Source organism: Lepidochelys kempii, chromosome 1 (genome assembly GCF_965140285.1).
Source record: "Lepidochelys kempii isolate rLepKem1 chromosome 1, rLepKem1.hap1, whole genome shotgun sequence".
In the NCBI taxonomy this organism is placed as follows: Eukaryota; Metazoa; Chordata; order Testudines; family Cheloniidae; genus Lepidochelys; species Lepidochelys kempii.
In genome coordinates, this window is record NC_136380.1 from 151,805,495 (window position 1) to 151,827,454 (window position 21,960).

The 21,960-nt window shown below is 40.3% G+C and overlaps 1 protein-coding gene across 1 annotated transcript in view; it reads right to left on the reverse strand.

Annotated features, from left to right (window-relative positions):
• Window positions 1–21,960, reverse strand: part of CFAP47 (cilia and flagella associated protein 47) — a 643,435-nt gene that overhangs the window by 529,756 nt on the left and 91,719 nt on the right. The window contains exons 24-26 of the mRNA XM_073358068.2: window positions 19,728–19,887; window positions 9,988–10,183; window positions 7,834–8,043 (exon numbers count right to left, since the gene is read on the reverse strand). Of these exons, the coding sequence (XP_073214169.2) occupies window positions 7,834–8,043; window positions 9,988–10,183; window positions 19,728–19,887 (566 nt within the window). The remainder of the gene's footprint in view (window positions 1–7,833; window positions 8,044–9,987; window positions 10,184–19,727; window positions 19,888–21,960) is intronic.

The following is a 21,960-nucleotide window of genomic DNA, read 5'->3' on the forward strand; positions in this document are numbered from 1 at the left end:
CTCCTATGGTATCTATCCCTCTTTCTGGGGTAGCCCTGTTGCATCGAAAGAGGGAAAGGCTGGCCAGAGATGCACTATGGACAATACTACTGCTGCTGTTAAATGCTGTAGTGGCGCCTCTGCACCACCAGCGTGTACAGCCCCAAGGACTGCAAGGTAGCCCTAGAGTCCTTGAAGGAGCACAGCATTTCATCAGTTTTGTCCAAAAACAGCATTTGGCCATTAAAGGACAAATCTTCAATGGCTTGCTGGACATAGGAAGCAATGCCCAATATCTGCGGCCAGGAAGTCCGCCTCATGGTGACCGGAGAGGCCATCACTCTGGCCGAGGTGTCTGTGCCATTAAGTGCGGACTGCAAGGACATCTTAGCCACCAAGCAGCCCTCAGTGACAAATGCCCAAAATTCTTTTCATGAGGCCTCAGGCAGCTGGTCTGCAAACTCTGACATAGTGGTAGAATTAAATTGTATTTGGACAGGAAGGCTTGCTGATTAGTAATTCACATGTGTAAGGTAGAAGAGGTGTAAATCTTCCTGCCCATGAGCTCCAATTATTTAAAGTCCCTATTCTTGGGTGTGGACTTAAACCTGCCCTGCCAGGCTCTGTCATTCGTCGCAGTTACAACTACAGAATTTAGGCCTGGATGGGAGTAAAACCCCTCAAATCTCTGCACAGGAACAAAAGAACATTTTTCCATGTGCTTAGCTGCAGGCAGTAACAAGACAACTGTGCTCCAGAGAGCCTTAACTGATTCAAGGAGCACACCGCTAGTAGGGAGGGCGACTCTCCCAGGGAAGATGGCTGCAGGATATCCACTAATTTGTAGGTGTTCTCTTGCAAGAACTTCGCTTGGATATCAAGAGATTCAGCTACACACTGCAAAAGGTCTCGTTATGCCTAGTTGGCAGCCAGTATCAAGTGGAGTGCCCTTAGGGTCAGTTCTTGGGCCGGTTTTGTTCAATATCTTCATAAATGATCTGGAGGATGGTGTGGATTGCACCCTCAGCAAGTTCCCAGATGACACTCAACTGGGAGGAGAGGTAGATACGCTGGAGGGTAGGGACAGGATACAGAGGGACCTAGACAAATTAGAGGATTGGGCCAAAAGAAATCTGATGAGGTTCAACAAGGACAAGTGCAGAGCCCTGCACTTAGGAAGGAAGAATCCCATGCGCTGCTACAGACTAGGGGCTGAATGGCTAGGCAGCAGTTCTGCAGAAAAGGACCTAGGGGTTACAGTGGATGAGAAGCTGGATATGAGTCAGCAGTGTGCCCTTGTTGCCAAGAAGGCCAATGGCATTTTGGGATGTATAAGTAGGGGCATTGCCAGCAGGTCGAGGGACGTGATCGTTCCCCTCTATTCGACATTGGTGAGGCCTCATCTGGAGTACTGTGTCCAGTTTTGGGCACCACACTACAAGAAGGATGTGGAAAAATTGGAAAACGTCCAGCGGAGGGCAACAAAAATGACTAGGGGACTGGAACATATGACTTATGAGGAGAGGCTGAGGGAACTGGCATTGTTTAGCCTGCAGAAGAGAAGAATGAGGGGGGATTTAATAGCTGCTTTCAACTACCTGAAAGGGGGTTCCAAAGAGGATGGATTTAGACTGTTCTCAGTGGTAGCAGATGACAGAACGAGGAGTAATGGTCTCAAGTTGCAGTGGGGGAGGTTTAGGTTGGATATTAGGAAAAACTTTTTCACTAAGAGGGTGGTGAAACACTGGAATGGGTTACCTAGGGAGGTGGTGGAATCTCCTTCCTTAGAAGTTTTTAAGGTCAGGCTTGACAAAGCCCTGGCTGAGATGATTTAGTTGGGGATTGGTCCTGCTTTGAGCAGGGGGTTGGACTAGATGACCTCCTGAGGTCCCTTCCAACCCTGATATTCTATGATTCTATGCCTTAAAATCCTCTGGTATTGAAGGGATGATCCAAGCATCACAGAATTATCCAGAGAGGACGATGAGGACCTTAACTAAGCTGAAGCCAGATCCAGTTGCAGGGCTGATGGACCCAGATGGGACTCTGAAGACTCTGCCTGGAGGCTTGGGGAGGATCGACGGTCACCACTGCAGACCTGGCCAGTGATCTCGCCTTCAAGCAAGACGAAGAGGAGGACCTCCACAACTGAGGAGCATCCCACAGATTCCCTGGAGGCCAATGACCTGGATAAGGCATTGGTGGCCAGTAGGCACTGGGTCCAGAGTCTCCATCCCAACCAGAAGACGAGTATCAATCCAGGTATCCGTAATGGTCCATCAGCAACCCTCGATCCAGGTTGGGCGATGAAGAGTGGAAGGATGATGACCCCAATTCTGACATTGATGTAGCCAATTACTTCATTTTATCATTCATTTATTGTGTGATGTTATGATTAACATGCTATCTCATATATAATCATTGTATGCTAAATAGATTTAAGTTGTAGAATTTTAAAAGTATCAGAGGGGATAAGTATACATTAGATATCTAAGTAAGTAGGGCTGAAACACAAGACCTACAGGCTGAGGCCTCTAAAATGTCAGCTTAGCCATACTAGGCCATAGATGTAAGAAATACTTGACATATGTAAGTAACCAAAGAATGTCCCTATCCCACAGGATCATAGGAAAAAATGTGCCAATGGGTGGTTTTGCAAAAAAATAACTAAGAGTTATTTTTTGCTTACAAGATACCCAGTAGTCACATGTTTCTAACACATGCCATAACTGCAGAGTGCACCATGTGCATAAATGCTAATGAGGTATAGTCAGAATCACATTATAAAAAGAGGGTGCCCAGATTGGGAAAGTTTAGCTCCCTATTGGAAGCTCCAGCAGGAACCACCCCTCTACTGATGATCAATTGGCAAGGCAGCCATCAGACCTTAAGAATATCATTAAGGATGTGAGTATAACTACATTTGTAACTTGTGCATTAGTCTTTATAAAAATTCTATAGGCATAGGAAATCTTAACTTTAATTGTAACTTTAATAAAACTTGTAAAACACATTAGACATTGTATTTGTAAATGTATGAGTCATCACTATCCTTGGTCTTTGTGTTCCCAGAAACAAGTAGCAGGGGTGATTTTCACTCTGTTGAGCTTGAAACTGTAGTCACCAGAGCTGAACCCACGGTGGCATAACACCACATTACAAAATTCACGTTAAATAAAATAAAAGGCTGTACCAAGGAGCCTCAGGATCCCAGAGATAAGGGTGGAATGAGACCAGAGAGAGAAAGTAACCAGTCTGGCTCGTCCATCAACCAGAATGAGGCAGGAGGCAGCATTGCCAATGGAAGTGGTACCATCAGTATTGAGCACGCCCATTCCGGTGTTGGATGGTGTTGGCCGTGAAGTCAGCAGCAGTACCAGAGTGTCTGAGGGTACTGATATCAAGGGCAGCAAAAGTTGCCACAGAAGCATTTATGGTGCCTACTGTAGCAGTGCCAAGGAGATTCCCGGTGCGGGGGTTCCCCATATGGATCCCAGTACCAGCCCTGCTTTCACAACCTGTGGAAGGGCAATATTGGGGTGCGGTGCCAAGAGACCCGAGGATTCAGCATCTTGTTCAATTGATAGAGCTATAGATGATGCAGCCCTGGCAAAGTCCTGAACCAAAGGAGAGGTTGGGACCAAGAGGCAAAGGAGATCTGTACCTGCCTGATACGCTGCTGAGGTGGAAACAATCGGTACTGGCATCTCCCTCATTGGTGCCACACTCAACAGATGCCCAGAGGCTGCAACTAGAGTCAACAGTACAGGATTTTGAACCTCCCTACTCAGTACCAAGGAAGGGTTAGAGGTACCCATGCCATCCTGCGCACCGCTACCAACTCCATGCCAGTTCATGCTTTTCCTCAAGGAAGCATAAGAGTCACCCCAAGACCAAGAGCAGTCTCAATTGAGCCTATGCAATCTCTTCTTCAGCACAGTTGACAGGGAATGGCTCCTCCATTTCTTCAGAGAGGCACCTGCTCTGATATGTGCAGCAGCAGCACTCCCGGAACCCGAAGCACTGTGTGTGGGGTCACCGTGGGGGATTGCTCTGCCACACGAAGGACAACGTTTAAATCCCCGTGAGGGCATCACTGAGAAAACAAACTACTACAACTAACACCAATGGTACTACTAACTATATACAACAAGGGGAAAAAACTAAACTAGTTGAGAGGTTATGAGATTAAGACCACGCAGAGCTCCGACTCAGCCATAGACAGTACGAAGGAACTGAAGGAAGGCCGGGGTTGTGCCGCCACATACAGCTAGGAGAGGGGCTATGGCCACGAGGTGCGAGCGTCACCCCCTAGAAGTACTGCTAGGCAAATTTCTCCAGCTCCAGTGCACTGGGTGTGCAAATACCTAAGTGCAATACGCGTCTGCACCTACTCAAAGAAGATTACTTTAATGCCAGCTTTTTATTGAATTTGTTTTTTTAATTAAATTCCTCTTCAAGTGAATGGTGGTATTCCCTCTTTCATTTTAATGGCAGTACAGATAAAAGTTTATTGCGCACTAAAATGGTTTATCCCTCCATAACAAGGTTTGATAAGCTGCTATTGTATCATATAAAGAGAGTTATTGAAACTAACTACTGTGCCTGCTGAGCGGCTAGTTTTCAAGCCTCAAAATTCTATTGTTTTGTATTACCCTTTCCTACTAATTACTGAAAGGTTTACAAAGAAACCACATCCCAAATCACAGTTTATCTTAGAAGTAAATAAAATGGGTCTACAAAAAAAAGGGAAGAGACATAGTGGAGTTACACTGATATAGTTCAAGAAACAGAATTTAAAAATTCCAACCACTACCTCTCTAATTACTTAAGTATTCATACAATTCTTGCATAAAAATATTATAAATATTTAGTTTTATATTTAGGGCAACCTAATACCATGTTGTAGCCTCATAAGATTTGAAAAGACAAAATGTTTAACCCTGAAAATTGAGATCACAGTAGAAATAGTGACAGGCAAAGAATTAAGGTAGTGCTTATCTGCTTTTTGCACCATTCTAATTCTAAGATATATTCAGTCTTTTGTGCAACATATTATACTGCAATACAAAGTATCAGACACTTCTGGTAGAAGTGATGGCTGTTAGAAAAACCACCTTCCAGAAGCACATTGCTAAAGGCTCAAATGGTAGTCCCATAAATTTAGACGAGATCAGGTTCAAGTCCCAAGGGCAGACAGGTTCTCTTAATTGAGAGTACAACATTTCCAAGTCTTTAAGTAATCTGATTGTCATGTCACTTGAAAAAACAGACTGTTATCCACGAGGGTGTCAAGCTAGTATTGCTGCCAGGTGAACCTTGATAGAGGAAACTGCTATGCTTTGCTGTTTCAGGTACAGCAAATAGTCGCGCATATGTCGGATGGATGAATGAATGCATAGGAGAAACCCCTGTTTGCCAAGCCCAGACCGAAAACCATTTACATCTTGACAGGTAGGCGGCCCTGGTGGAGGGCTTTCTACTGTTGAGTAAGACCTGGAAAACTTGCTCCAAACAAGCCTCTTTTCTGGGATTTAGCCATTAAGCTTCCAGGCTGTTAAATGAAGGGAACGCAGGTTTGGATGGAGCAGCTGACTATGGTCTTGAGTGATCAAATTCAGATGCAACCGAAGTGAGACGGAGTCACCACTGAGAGGTCCAGTAGAGTAGAGAACCAGTGTTGGTGGGGCCATGCTGGGCTATTATAGGCCAGGCGTGATCCCACTTAGAATCATAGAATCTCAGGGTTGGAAGGGACCCCTGAAGGTCATCTAGTCCAACCCCCTGCTCGAAGCAGGACCAATTCCCAGTTAAATCATCCCAGCCAGGGCTTTGTCAAGCCTGACTTTAAAAACTTCTAAGGAAGGAGATTCCACCACCTCCCTAGGTAACCCATTCCAGTGTTTCACCACCCTCTTAGTGAAAAAGTTTTTCCTAATATCCAATCTAAACCTCCCCCACTGCAACTTGAGACCATTACTCCTCGTTCTGTCATCTGCTACCATTGAGAACAGTCTAGAGCCATCCTCTTTGGAACCCCCTTTCAGGTAGTTGAAAGCAGCTATCAAATCCCCCTTCATTCTTCTCTTCTGCAGGCTAAACAATCCCAGCTCCCTCAGCCTCTCCTCATAAGTCATGTGTTCTAGACCCCTAATCATTTTTGTTGCCCTTCGCTGGACTCTCTCCAATTTATCCACATCCTTCTTGTAGAGTGGGGCCCAAAACTGGACACAGTACTCCAGATGAGGCCTCACCAATGTCGAATAGAGGGGAACGATCACGTCCCTCGACCTGCTGGCAATGCCCCTACTTATACATCCCAAAATGCCATTGGCCTTCTTGGCAACAAGGGCACACTGCTGACTCATATCCAGCTTCTCGTCCACTGTCACCCCTAGGTCCTTTTCCGCAGAACTGCTGCCTAGCCATTCGGTCCCTAGTCTGTAGCTGTGCATTGGATTCTTCCATCCTAAGTGCAGGACCCTGCACTTATCCTTATTGAACCTCATCAGATTTCTTGATCTTGATCTTTAGAAGCACTCTGTGTAGGAGTGGGATTGGGGGAAAAACATAATAAAGCTTCCTGTTCAGGGGAGCAGGAAGGTGTCTGTGATGGAACCTGGATGTAGGGAGTATTTAACAAAAATTGGCAAGTTATACTGCAAGAAATTTAAAACAAAAAGCAATGCTAACATTTGGGGGTGGGGGAGAAGGGCAAAGGGAAGGGAAGAATTATCACATTGGCTTCCTGATCCTGAACCTTAACTGTGATCTGACTGATTTCACATCCTACACTGTAAAGTTAGCATAGGACTACTAGGAACCCTAGTGAACTAGCTTTATGCAAAAGATGTGAATAGAAACTTCAGACAGATTCTGTCTCCTACTTCCTTTTCTGTGTGCATGGAGGAGGGGTGGAAGCAGCATCTAGAAACTCAGCAGGATTGGTGAATGTGGTAGTCCTTTCCTGAAAGCCTCCTAAAGAACTGCAGAGCAGAAAGAAGGATCACCAGCTCTCTCTGATGCCAGGAGGAGCCATGGAATGGGAGGAGGGACTTCCTAGCACCAGGACAGAAAGACAGGTCCTGCCCCACACCCAGGAACATTATATAGTAGAGATGGGGTTCAAAAGAAAGATGATTTCATGGAGGTTTAGGTTCAAGACAAACTCAAGCCACCTTAAAATCCAACCAGGATTGGGTTGTTGCCAACTGCTGCAGACCATTAGCCACACAAAACAAGCGCTGCAAGGTTCATGCAGCTCTACAGTCAGAAACATTTCGTTCTTTAAATAGACCTCTAAAGGTTTATTCCATTGTATTGTATGAATTATGCATTAAAATGATGATATACTAGGTTAATAAGGAACTTGCATTCTGGAAGACTGCAAAGCACTTTACAAACCTGAATTGATAGGAGCACCATATTTCATGCTGATACTTCCTCCTATTCAACTGCACTATCATTTAAAATACAACACCAAAAAAATCTAATGGAGATGTTTTTAAAACAACAAAACAATTCGGACCAAAAATAGTAGGATTTGTTTACTCATTAGAACATGTCTCAAAGTGAATATGAGGGAGTAGAACAGAGAAAAACTGAGCAAAGTACAAGATTTTGAAATGATTTAAATCTTAAGGGCAAAGCTGAAAAGCATGGTTTGGAACTGGAATCCAGCTCAAAACAGAATGTATGTCTTCAGTTTACTTTCAGATGTGTTGGTTTATATTAGGGATTCCTTGTAATTTTTTTCCAGCTAGTTTATGTCATGAGGTTTGTGTCTTACACACTTCTCCCCAACATGGAGCGTACCCTTCCTTCCCCCAAATGAACTTAATTTAAATGCATTACCTGTTTTTTTCATCATCGATGAAGAATATGTTCCTTAAAAATGACACTGGCCTAGATGACCTGAAGCTGATATGACAAGCAAGTCCTACATTTGTCCCCTCTGGTGAGACTGCAATAACTTGGCCACTTGGAAACTGCACAGAAAGGGGATTAATCCTGTCACCATCTTCAAGTTCAAGCTCTGGAATTTCAACTTGTAGTGCTGATGGCCTGTGTTAAAAATCAATAATAATGATGTTTGTTCCCAAAGGGCAACAGTAACAAACTTGATTCACACATCTATCAAACTGCTTTTCGCAGCGCGATATATGAACCATGATCATAACAGATTTGTTTTTTAAATTATTGGTCAACTGAAACTAAATGAAAAATTATAAGTCCTTTAACATTTAACATGCCATTTTGTCTTTTACAAATGTACTGCAATTAGTTTTCTGTAGTGACCCATTGTAACTCAGCATTCTATGGAAGAACAGTTTTTACAGACCATTGTTATAACTAAGGCCTAAGTATTACTTTTATTTGTTTCCTTAAAAATCACCTATTGTTAAAGCTTTCCTCGATATTGATTAAATTGTATTAATGCTTACCAAATTGTTCTACTGTTCAAAACAGCTTTTACTTTATATCTATTTACACAAAATGGAATCTCCTGGATAGAGACATTTTGAAATACTTTCCCTGGTCACACTAATTTAGGCCCCATCCTGCAATCACATCTATGTGAGTGGATCCGCAGACCCATATGGAGTCCTGCTGGATCCAGTTGTGGTATTATTGACAACAGTCATCCAATAAATTACTATTTCTCAACAGAAATCCTAGGAAATTCACCCCACCTACATCAGCTGTAGGAAAATGGATGCAAGGTATTCATTCAGGTCTCTGATACTGCAATACTTAGTCTTATAAATGTGCCGCTAACTGCACTAGAAAATGAAATTTACCATTTAACTACAGAAAAAAATGTATTACAGGCAGAGGAAGTACAAGCTTCCTAACACTTCTCATACCGGTGCGCCTCAACTCTTGCCTGCAGAGCCTACTACTAGGGAAGGGAGCAATTCAAGTTGTGCCTAACATGCTAACAATGTCACCAACTCGCATTAGTTTTTGATATGTTAGCATCTATCCACTGGAAACTATGGTGAGACATACAATCATTTAACACAGGTAACAAAAACCTATCAGATGGTAACTTTAACCACGATTGCTTTGAGCTGTATTTGAACTAGTGCCTAAAATTTAAAAGCTCTGGATCATAGAATCATAGAATATCAGCGTTGGAAGGGACCTCAGGAGGTCATCTAGTCCATCCCCCATTACCAACCCCCAGGATACCATTACCAAGCCCTATTATTCAAAAATACTAAGCTGTACAACGCTATATGGTACAAAACCCATGATAAAGGACTCAGGGGGGCGTCTGTTAACCAAATATTGCACCAACTCTGGACTAATACATTTTGCTATAAAGTATAGAGATTAAAGGAAAGATTTTGTTTGTTTTCAAATCTTCAATTTAACAGAGTGATATTTGGAGATCTAAAAAAAATGAATAAAAAGGCACAATTATTAATAAATCTAACTTATAGACACTTTTAGATTAATGAATTATCAAGTTTGTTTTGTTGAAATATAATACAGCTATGCATAGATATTTAAATCATAGTACATCCAGTGTAACTCAACGATGTGTATAACAAAATCATAACCGTTTATGAGGATTTCCAATTAATTTGCCAGAGAAAAACAACAGCGACAATGTTTTCATCTAATCATGACACCAAAAAAAATAACAAGCTTATGATCTGAATCTCAGGCTGAAGTCACTGAGAAGCTCTCATAGCTGCTGCTTTTTTTGTCGTTCTGCTGTGCTTTTCAAAACAGTACAAAGAAAGTGTGACAATCTGACCTGCAATGAGGATGGACACATTCCTGGAGCAAAGAGCTAGTAGAGAAATGATACATCATGAGGATAGTTAACTATCACTATTTTCTGCTAAGTATGGCATTTTCCTCCATTGAGCAGACAGTGATATTAACACCAACCCACCCAGCAATTATCAAGTACCTCCTGCCGCGGAAAACAGAGGAAGCATGATAATTATGGTGTTTATGGAAAATTAATCTGGAATTTAAGTGAAGATTTACCTTGAGTAGTCTTTTGGAATAATATTGACATACGTCTCAGTTTTCATATCCAGAGGAACAGGCATCAATATCAAAAATGGGGGATCAAAGTTTATCTTAGGTGACTTGACAGTACCAGACAGAGTTAATAGTTTGCACTGAGATGGCTTATCATTCAGAAACACTGGCACTTCAGCTCCATATGTCCCAGGATAAGCTAGTGAAAAATGGAACAATCAAACAAATATACGAACATAATTAAAATAAATCATTTGAAGTAACAAACCTGACAAGAACTTTCTAATCAAGCATATTGCTTTTGTTTTCAAAATACAGTCTAACATGAAAACAAGCTGCTGTACTACATATACTGTCTACTAGATAAGTTAGGAAGAAAAAAATAGTTACAAGTGACTTGTCCTGGAAACTTGGAACCCATTTTTAATATTGTTTATTAGCAGGAAACTTTTTGAAATTCTGGCATTTCTTCAAAATTATTGAAAAATGAAATACTTGTTGCAGTTGATGAAACACCACAAAATGTGAAACCACGCATCTCTACCTGTACTGTCATGCAGTCAAAGTCCTATGTGACCTCTACGTCAACATAATAATGGGCTCCAATATCTTAAAATATAAATTCAACCTACCAGATTCCAAAGCCCTGTACTGTTTCCAACATAAAAATGCCTCTCACATCTCATCTTCAAATACACAAAAAAAACTTCGAGGGTGAAATTCCAAACCCAACAGAAATAAATGCCAAAACTTACATTAACGTCAATGAGGCCAGGATTTCATCCTATATATCTATTACATCCAAAATAATTAAATTTAAAAACCCCATTAAGTTCACAAAGTCAAACACTCATTTAGGAAATGTTAGATTTATGGTTGCCTTAACTTGGCCTCATTACCTGATCAGATACAAATTTTCCACGACCCCTGCGTCAATCAGTGCACAGGTTGGACAGCGCTCACTGAATAAACACTATTCAGTGTTTTTCTTTATCTTAATTACCCAGTGTGTCCCCCCATGCATTATTCACGTCATTCAAACTTTGTACTCAACACAGTTATTAATTTCCTCATAGCCTTTTTATGATGCTCTCATTATAGTATCTTAGTTCTTTAATGAATTTATTTTACAACACCCCAGAGAGGTAAGGACAATGAAGACCAAAATTGTCAAGTCTCCATTAATTTTGGGTGACAATTTGAGAAGCTTAGGGTTTAATTTTTCAGAGCACTCAGCATTATATAGCACTTTATATGTTCCAAGCACAGCTATGGAACATATACAGCTATGAGTGCTCAGTATTAGAGCTGGGTGAAATTTTGTTGGCAAATACTAAATTTACCAAAATATGCATTTTTCAGGGCACCAAAACTATTTGCAAATTCAAGTCTAATTTGGCAACTAGTTTTGACCAAACAAAATGAAAACAAGATTTTTGAAAATGTGGATTTGATCAACATTGAAAACAATTTGACCTGAACAAAATTTTTCCATTGTTTGTTTGTTTTTTTGTTTGTTTCATCAAGAAGAACTTGGGGGCGGGGGAAAATCAGTTTCTGTTTGAAACTAAGCAATTTGGAAGGGGATTTTTCCATCTGGCTTCCAACCCAATAAATCAATTATTTACTCAATCCTACTCAGCACTTCTGCAAATCAGACCCCAGGTGACTCCAGTTGGGTACCACGAAAATGAGGAACACATAATGGCCAGCTGTGAAACTTATGACTTATATGACATGCTCAGCACCATATAGCAACTCTGTGGCAAAGGCAGTGATAGAAGACAGTTCTCTAGGGCAGCATTCAACTGCCTTTTCACTGCACAGCCCTGATTCATTCCCAGAGCAGCTCCATCCTGTGTACTAAATGAGGCAGGAGTCCTGTGGGAAAAAATAGCAATAGTTTGCCAAGTGCACTTGATTTCCATTCTGTTTAAAGATATCTTAATTACATGATCACATACTAACAATAACTTAAACTTTCCTGTCCAGCATTGTCATCTCAATCATTCAAACCAACATTTTAGAGTTTGCACAGATTTTGTATTCTCACAATTTTTCCTCCTTTAAATAGGACATTGCTTTCTCAAAAACTGAACAAAAACTGGCCACGCCCATTGACCCTCATCCGGGCACAATCATCTCATCCAGATTCTGCTTCTTTCTTAAAAGCACAACTGACCAGGATTCCAAAAAATGCTACCACTGCACAACAGCACTAACCCACGCAAACTGGATGAGGGGAGGGATAAGACAATCATACTAAGCCAGAATGCCACTCTGATTCCAGACAATTCTTCAAATCAGTTAGCCAGAGAAAACTACATATCTAACATACTATGGGAAATATCTGTTTTGTTAACTATACCTCTAGTGACCACAGCCAAAGCTTGTGCTACACTACCACCTAATACTCCACTAGCATTTGCTATACGATAGTCAAGTTGCCAGCTAATGTGGGAGTTTTCCTTGGGGATGTTTCATAGTGTTTACAAATTTGTCCACTTAATTTTGGCCAGAGCTGTTGGAATCCATGGAACTAACTAATTCCTCCTCTTTTTAATTCTGGACATATTTGGGGGATGTGGGAGGGGGGGAGAGTAATTATCCTAATTTATAAGAAAAGACCCAAGAGGCAGCACCACAGAAACACTGAAATTTTAAAGAGAGAGTTTCCTTTCTGATCCTGCAGAACCAAAAACAGGAAACAAACTATCCAAGAAAAATACTCCAAATGCATACTACCACTGCAAACAAAGATAAATCCTTTTGTTAAGATGTAGTCACACACTTATTTCAGTCATCGGTTTCAGGAAAAGCCCATTTATAAAGTTCCCTCCTTAAGCAGGTGTCTGAGTTTCTGATGGTTCTCCATGTGGGCATCATGGTGTCAAACTTAAGGTTGTTTGGGAGAATTTAGCTGCCTACTGGCATTGATCTCCTTACTTTCCTGAAGAGGATGTTTACCTAAACCAGAGCCTTATTCCTTAAATAGTTCCATTGATTTTTATATGTCTGCTTAACACAAGGATGGGGAAAAAATGGCCCCAAGTGGCTTTCCCTCATCTACATTTCTGAGATCAAACCGTTGTGGTTTCTTGCCAGCCATTCTATTCCAGCCACCACTTGTGGGGCCATGCATACTTTGCAAAGCACGCAAACTAGTGTTTTTACATAAACCACACAAACAGATGTATTATGAACCCAAGGTGGATATTATATACACTTAACAAAATATGTTTATATAATAGGAGTTATTTTTAAATATATCTGTGTTTACACATACACCTGGGTGTTTTGTATTCTTAGGCTTACCCGTTGAAGTATTTTCTCCAATCCTACTCACAACCCCCTGAAAACTTAAAGCAAGGCACTTTTAAATGAACATTTCAGGAGAGGTTTAAAAAAAAAAAAAGCACTAGTACATTCTTTGAAAAGTGAACAATAAATCTGGAAAATTCATTTCAATGCAGCAGTTGGTCTTAATTGCCCCAAACTTCCCATAAACTCGAAAATGTGAAGTATGTGAAGTTTCAGTTGCACTGAATCTTATGTAGTTTAAATTAAAAGATAAATTCAGTCTCACAAGAAGTCAGCTTTAACTATAACAAGGCACAATCAGTGCCCATTGATAGTATTTATAACACTACCTTAACTGCAATAGAACATCATATGCTGGGATTTTCAAAGGGGCCTAAGGAACTTCAGATCACAAATCCCATTGAAATTAACTCCCTTGTGCCATTTTGAAAATGCCAGCCAAAGTCTAATGGCTTTAAATAAAACATCTGTCTACACTGAACCAGCTTTAACTGCACTGTAAGTGTCTTTTTAACTGCCTGGCTGAAAAAGTGTCCTTTGGATTTGAAAAAGACATACCTTCAACAGAAACAAAAATTTTCATAGAACTATTAGGAACAAAAAGACGACTTCAACTTCTCAAAGTAACAACTCCAACAAGAAAAAAATGAGTCCCAGAGGCATAAAGTTAAACACAGCTCCACTTGTTTTTGCTGAAGTCGTATCAACCTCAAGCCCAGCAGGCAGCTTTCCAGTTACAAAGGCTCTGCTAGTACAGTCAGAAGCACTTCAGTGCAAGCTGCTGCTTTCCTCAAAGCAGCTACAGACTTGAGGATGAAAGTCTGTAGGGTTTCAGTACCAAAATAAAAAGCAAAGTTATGATTTAAACAGAGTGCAAACGATAACACTGTTAAGCAAGTTGTCACAGTCCAGTCACTCCCTCACCAACAACAGCAGTAGGTTGCAGTACAGACCATCCCTGAACCTATTTATAGCCGGGAAATACAAAGTCTTCGCTTTGCTGGGTCCCCATCAAAAGCCTTTCCATTTCTGGGAAGGTTTTAGCAGAATACCACAATTTTTTATCAGCTTGAGTACATGCTTCCCTCCTCTCCCTCCCCTGCCCCCAGTTATTCCTTTCTGCTTCTTCCTTTTATATCTGTTAGCTGGGCCATGTTTTTTTCCCCCCACAAGATCCAGCTGTGTCCACTCATGCAGATACTTAACCTCTAGCTATCTGGTTCTTAAACATTGCAAATCCAATAGGTGAAGTAGGAATTTTGACCTTGGCTCTAGCTGGATTTCCCCAGTCCAACTACCCAGAGCGTCCAAATACCCAGATGGGTGGTTAAGTATTATACCACCTACAAAGAAAAAAATAAAGTTCTATTAATGTTGCAACAGTTTCTAAGGTGAAGTTATGCAGAAATACCTGCATTTGATGTGTTTGGGGGCCTCACAAAGCACCTCAAGTGTGTGCATACAACAGTGCAACTGTAGCGGGCCATCTTTCAGATTTTATGGGTCTACAGTAAGACTTGACTTGAGCGAGGGGGGAATACTCAAAAACCTGTATCATGTTATAATGTTGGGACAGAATGTTTCAATACCTGCATCTTCAATACCATATCATTGCATCAATTTATAGTACTTTAACATCACATAAAAATGCAAAAACTTCACATATATCATCATGGCACAGGATCAAACAGTTGAAAGAAAATTTCAGGATGTGTGGCAAACCTGCCTAAATTATTATTCCTATCTTCTATTTTTAGCCCCCAAAGAATGGTGGGAAGAAAGCAAGACCACTTTAAGCCATAACTATCAATGCAAAATAGGCCATATTAGAAGCTTTTTACTCCCAATCCCCTCTCTTCTTACACAATCAAATCACCATGTCTTCTGAATCTCTGCTGACCTAAAGCCAGGCTATCCCAATGCCCTACAACTCTTCCCTTCTACTTTAAACCAGCCTATCAACCTCCTTCATTTCTACAATAGGCAGCCAACCTTTCCTCTATCCACACTCTTACCCTATTCAAAGCACAGCCATACAGTCATTCACCTTCTCCCACAATATACCATCAGACTTTTCCTCCCAAACCAACACCTCCAGCCTATCAGGCATGGACTTCCAATAATCCATTCCATAGTATAGCCAAAATTTTCAATCTTTGAGCCTAAAAATTAGGCTCCTACTATGTGCTTTTCAAAAGGGACGTGTGCCCCCAGGTAATTTAGGCCCATTTGAAAATTGCACTCCTAAATCTGTATTTAGGACCCGAAGTAGATGTGGCTCGTTTTCAAAGCAGCTGAGCTAATCTGCACCAGAGGACCAGCCCAGCACGAAGCACTCTCCTGGCTAGCACTGAGCACTGCACAGCTGCAGCAAATGACTGGATGTTTAAGTGAAGGACATGTGCCTTAGCTAGAGCAGGTTTTTGTTTTAGGGGCAGGGGGTTGTTTTTTGTTATTGACATTCCATTTCTATTTTAAATAGAAACGAAGTAATTGAACAATTATATTCCATCACAATACTCAGAAAACATGAAGGTTTCACGAATAAGCAATCAAAATCTGAAAATGACAAACATTGCATAACAATATTCTGCAATAATGAGATCAGTTATGTGCAACCTTAATTCTGCCTTTTGTGTGTATATATTACAATACAATATTGAGTTACATGATTACATAGTATTTGTTTTTTCATTTCTATTATTATTTGTTATTTATATTACCTTAGCATCTAGGAGTCCTAGTCATGGATCAGGACCCCTATGCTAGGTGCTGTACACACTGAATGAAAAGATGGTCATATACTGTGTATTCTAATGGAGGGAGAATTAAAGTTTCATGTGCAAGACTAAAAGTAGTTTCATCATGTCTGAGCGCTTAGCTTTGCAACTTTAAATGTTTTATGAATGTAGATTTTTGATGAAATGTTGTATAATTGCAGTATATGGATCTTGAACAGAAATGAATGTCAACAGAAAAAGAATATGCTCCATTAAATACACAGATTCCTGAGGCAAGGAGGGGAGGTATCAAGTTGTTTTATCTCAAGGCTATGCCCTAGAAAAAGAAAAATCAATACTAAACCAATCATTTTCCCCATAAAAACTGTTATAGAGTACAAGTATTCAACTTCCTGCTGTAGCAGAAAAAAGGAACTAGAAGTTAGAGGCTGTGACATCCATCTGCACCCTTCAGTCATATAATCAGCGAACCTCTCTAGTGTTCTTAACTCTTTTAAAGGTTGCTAATCCAACTGCGAATTTTATGACTCAGTAATGAAAACCAAGACATGGATCTATTAAAACTTACTTTTCTTTAAAGAATTACAATTATTATACAGGATGACATGATACAGTAACATATTCTATCCCTTTCATGCATTAGTTAATGCATTATAGATTATACAGTAATATAGGATCATTTCAGGTAAATGTATATTCAGTTCTTAAGCATCTCTGTTGAACTTAGCCACTTCCATCACAATAAGGAAACCTGTTACATTACCACACCTTGTGTGAGCCATTTATCTGTTAGCTTTAAGTTAAATTTAGTGCCATAAAAATACTTTAGCACCACATCCTGTCACAGGCAGAAACTCTTCATTTTGTATTACCTTGAGATCTACTAATGAAAAGTGCTCTACGAGCTAGGTATTATTACTACTGCTACAAACACAGTGGTGTGTTGAAACAAACCAGTGCAATGTATACTTTAACAATAAATACTAGGGCTTGTTAATCAAGTTTGTCCACTCAAACATGCTGCAATTCTACAGAATAAACCTCTGTAGGTAAAAGGCAAAGCATGCTCCTTAATAGGCTATTAAGTTAAAGTCTTCCATGTGGGTTTTGCTGTATTTATTATTCTGTTTTAAGAAAGATTAAATATTGTTTCACAGAATGCACAATACACAGGCAGACTACAAACAGTGGAATAATATTTAAAATATGGAATTATGAAGTCAATTGATTTTTAGAATGCTCTTATTGCTCATGTAAACATAAGACTTGCACATAGTAAAATGTAAACAACTTTAAATAAAAAAAAGTGTTGATCGATAATCCTTGCTGACTATGCATGAATATATACAGATACAGTATATTTTACACACACACACACACACTTTACTCACTAACTCACAATATTGTTTTGTATTTGTATTTTATTAGTTGGTTTAGTAGTCTTCATAACAATACTATTTTATACAAGTGGCTTTTTCATTGCATAGATCATATATTAATGGAGAGATTAATCGTGTGAATGATCACTCCTTGCATTCACAGTCATGATACCCTTGAAGCTTCTACAACAATTGCTTATGTGATCTAAATGCTTTCCTAATATTACATAACAGTCCTGAATGAAATGTGGCAGCTGGAAACCAACAGGAGAGAAAGAAATGTATGTCCACCCACCCCACTGCAGTCCATCAATCATTCAAAGGTCACAGCTTGGGAAGAACGGCCTTATAAATATCATTAAAAATATTCTGCTCTTCAATTTATTTTGGCTTATCTTAGCAAGAATAATACTCCCTTGATCATCCCTAAAATCAAACCTTGCTGATCTAATCACATGCCAGTTGAGTCATTCAAATTCTCTTCCTCTGTTAATCTATTTTCCCCGCTCAGTCTAGAAATACAAGACCGTGGAATAAGACCATAAAATAACATTTTTCTCAGAATAAAAAACAAATGAAAAATTTTAATGTTTCGTATTGTAATCTTGGGCTGATTATTTTATCATCATCATTCATTAGTGTAGACATAGATAATCTCTCAATGTTTGTTTATTAAAACTGCCTCTCTAGGAAGCAAAGATACAGCCCTCTATTTTGTGATTTTTCTGTTATTTGAATGACAACAGGGAACAGGGTACATAACGTAAAGTAGATGGCTCAGAAAGGAGAAAATCTGTAAACTAAATACAGTTACAGGGCACCGCTTCCCGCAGCTCCCATTGGCCAGGAACGGCAAACCGCGGCTACTGGGAGCTGCGAGCGGCCGTACCTGCGGACGCTCAGGTAAACAAAGCGTCTTGCGGCCCATCAGGGGCTTACCCTGAACAAGCCATGAACCAAGTTTGGGAACCCCTGACTTAATACAATATGATCCCCAAAAGTATTACATGTGATTGCAATTTCTGTCACAGTGATTACTTCCTGTTCTAGAGTTTCCAGGTGACTATAAACTTCAGAGTCTCCTCCTGAATTTTGGTAGGGATATGTTTTACCTTTTATACACAAAATCTACTTTACTAAATCAATTAGGACTGTTCACAAATATATGAATGTCCCAACTTTAAGTCTTCTGAAGAGAGAAACTGCATTTTATTTCTATATTCTGGCTAGTTAGAAAAAAAAAACAAATTCCCCTTAGTCCACATAGAGAGTTTTAAGTTTTTACTCCACTTAAAATAAGCTCTCATTAAAGATGCAGGACTGATAACACAGAAGAGTGTAGGAATTATTTTACCCACAGAACAAGTGCAATACAGGCAGCAACTGTGCAAGTGTCTTCTACATCCACCTAATGAGCCTCATTCACAACCTGGAAGGACTGCCTCTGCTCCTGGATGGGTAGTTTTCATGTCCATTCAGCCCTCGGCCTCTCTAATCCACACTACCAACAAGATTTCCAATTTGCACCAATAGTGGAGGTTATTGTGATGTGGACATCTGTTCATTGGGAACTGGACAGAGACCAGAAACTTATTTCACATAACCCAAAGATATGTGGATAGCAGAAGTTTCTAATGACTGAGGATTAAGGATACTGAATGCCTTACAGAAAAGCTCGTTGAATTCTCTGAGAAATATATGATTTCCAGGGTCATTTGCCTAGAAATGTTTCAAGTGTTAATGGAAAGGAGCAGCTACATATTTTGCTCGGCCAATGTTCAGACAGTGCCCTAGAGTGAGATGAATGCCTGAAACCAGAGTCCCTCAAATTCACAGAGGAACCCATTAATTTGAATCTTTTCATATCCCCTTAAGCTTTTTCCAAGTAAAGGTCTCAGGTATCCTATCCTATACAGACAGAAGAAACGCTTCAAACAATTCCCCTTTCCTGAGCTGTCCAGACTGCAGCACTCTTCATTCTTTGAGCTTTAACAGGGTTGTTTTTTTTTCCATTGGCACAATCACAGATCCTGTCGCACTCAGCAGTTTAAAGATAGGAAATGCTACTTTTATCTTCTTGGCTTCAACCTATGTAACTTAGGAGTTCAAAAAAGGGCTGTTTATAGTTTTATTTCAGTTTTTACCAAAGTTGGCTATCTGAACACATTAGCTCCTCAAATGTATTTCAGCAAAGAAAATGTGCTGATTCACAGTGAAAGGGGATTTAAATACACCTCTGGAAATGGAGTCTTGAACAAACATACATTTATATAAAAGTTGACAAATTCAGAAAAATACTTACATGGGCAGAAGCCTACGGTGATACTAGTTTTTTGTCCTGGATCAAGAACTCCAGCACACAGACTAAATTTAAAAATGCCATCTTCTATGGCTTTTCCTGCACCATCAAGATCTAATTGCCATGTCACCTGTTGCCTTGAGGTATTCTTCAGGTCAAACTTCTGTAAATAGTGGTAGGTAAACAAGGATGTAAGATGACAGAACACAATAAGCATTATGTTATTTTTCACATCACTAAATATTAAGCGTTTCCTGTTGAAAACAAGTTACTGTTGTATGCTGTACTTTTTATCTACAAAGAACAATTGACACAAAGTTCAACAGAGCGCTCTAGAGAGCAATAGAGTATGCAGTTTATATCTATAAGGTAAGAAAATAGGCATGCCTTATGGTTCACAGATAGCACACTTACCAGCCACTCACCATTCACAAAGAACAATGTTTCCTACCCAGGAAGGAAAACCATTTTCTCAAATATGACACTGATTTCTTCAATGTAATAAGAATAACCGGGAGTAATAGCAAGTTGGCTATCAATCTTGGGCTAGTGTGCTGATAAGTAGATTAACTGCATTTATGATGGCAGTGGTGGCAAGGCAAATGCAAATGGGAGAACTTCTACTGGTACCGGTGAAATGTTGCAAGAACTGAATACACTATCAGAGAGACCTGACATTGCAGTTCTCAAAGATACTACATATATTGACTCTTCTGTTGAAAAACTTGTCAAGATTGCAAAAGTTTAGAGCCAGTTTTAAAAACCCAACAACTTCTTTTCCTGGAATGACAAAATAGCAAGAATAAAAAACTTTGCCCTGGTAAAGTGAATCATTCATCTGCTATACTGTCCCCAGGTGCAGGGTTGTGACTTCACCCCTCAAAAATTTCTCATGAGAATATATGGAAAGAGCTGGGGTATAAGGCACGCCATTGAACTGAAAATTGTAGCTCTTTTATATACATTTCAGCACACACCCAGGTCCCTAGCCAAAACCTTATTGGAAGAAACTGGGATAAGTTATCTCCAGAAGGAGATGGATGCAAAAAGGCAATAGTGTTGAAACATACTGGCATCTGGCTGCCCACTGAGATCTCAACATCATTGCATCAGAGTATAGAGTAGCCTCTGTGATAAAGGAACAGAAGATAAGCCCTCTCCCTTAGCCGACTCTCTTTAAAATGAAAGGCACTTGGAAACTACCTTTGCTTCCTGAGATTGTATATCTAATTTAGTCACCTGAGTGCTGCTGGTACTACCCATATCTGAAGGAGCATGTCTACCCTAAAGACAGACTAAAACCCTGAAAAGACTGTGCCAAAAAATTAGTCTCTGAGTCTGCTCAAGTGATCACTGGTTTTAACAGTGGAAAGGCTGCATGCCTTCAAAAAGGCAATTCCAGCACTTTTGTCTGAAGTCCTGAGCCAGTAATATCTCTGAATGGTCACAGCAGACCGCAGAGAATGAGACAAAACTTCAGATGCATTATAGGTAGCTCATAATGCATGTCTGGCTAAGTCTTAACCCTCATGAATGTTCGTCCTCTTAGCCTGCCTGTCAGGGTACCTCTACCCTGCAGCTGGGAGCATGCTTCCAGCTCGGGTAGACAGACGCATTCTTCCTCCACCTAAGCCATCCGACTATAAACCTGCTCAGACCCACTGGGTATGATTTGGGTGGCTAGCCCACAAACTGCCCAATCTACCTCCAGCTATGATGCTATTTTTAGTGTGCTTGCTCGAGCAGAGCTAGTGCTCAACTGTCTACACAAGCTCGGAAGCACACTGCCAGCTGCAGGGTAAAATGTGACCTTGCAGGCAAGCTATAAGAACTAACATTCATGAGGGTCAAGATTTAGCCACACATGCATTATAAGCTGCATACGACTACTCCATATATTAAAACTATCCCACACTATTATCTCCTGGAAGGCCGTGCTGTCACCAGTAGGAGAGAGAGGCGATCAAGGAGACAGCTAGTGAAAAGGACAGAGCTCCTCTAACTTATTCATTCAAGAAATATCACCCTTCACATAGATGACAGGTTTCAGAGTAGCAGACATGTTAGTGAACTGCAGCTCATGAGAGCTTATGCTCTAATACATTTGTTAGTCGCTAAGGTGCCACAAATACTCCTTTCCTTCACATAGAGAAGTTCATGGTCTTCTAGCGGATCTCCTGACTTCCCAAGTATCTTAAATAGATCATTAAAGAGAATGTAGCTCATCTCTTTCATG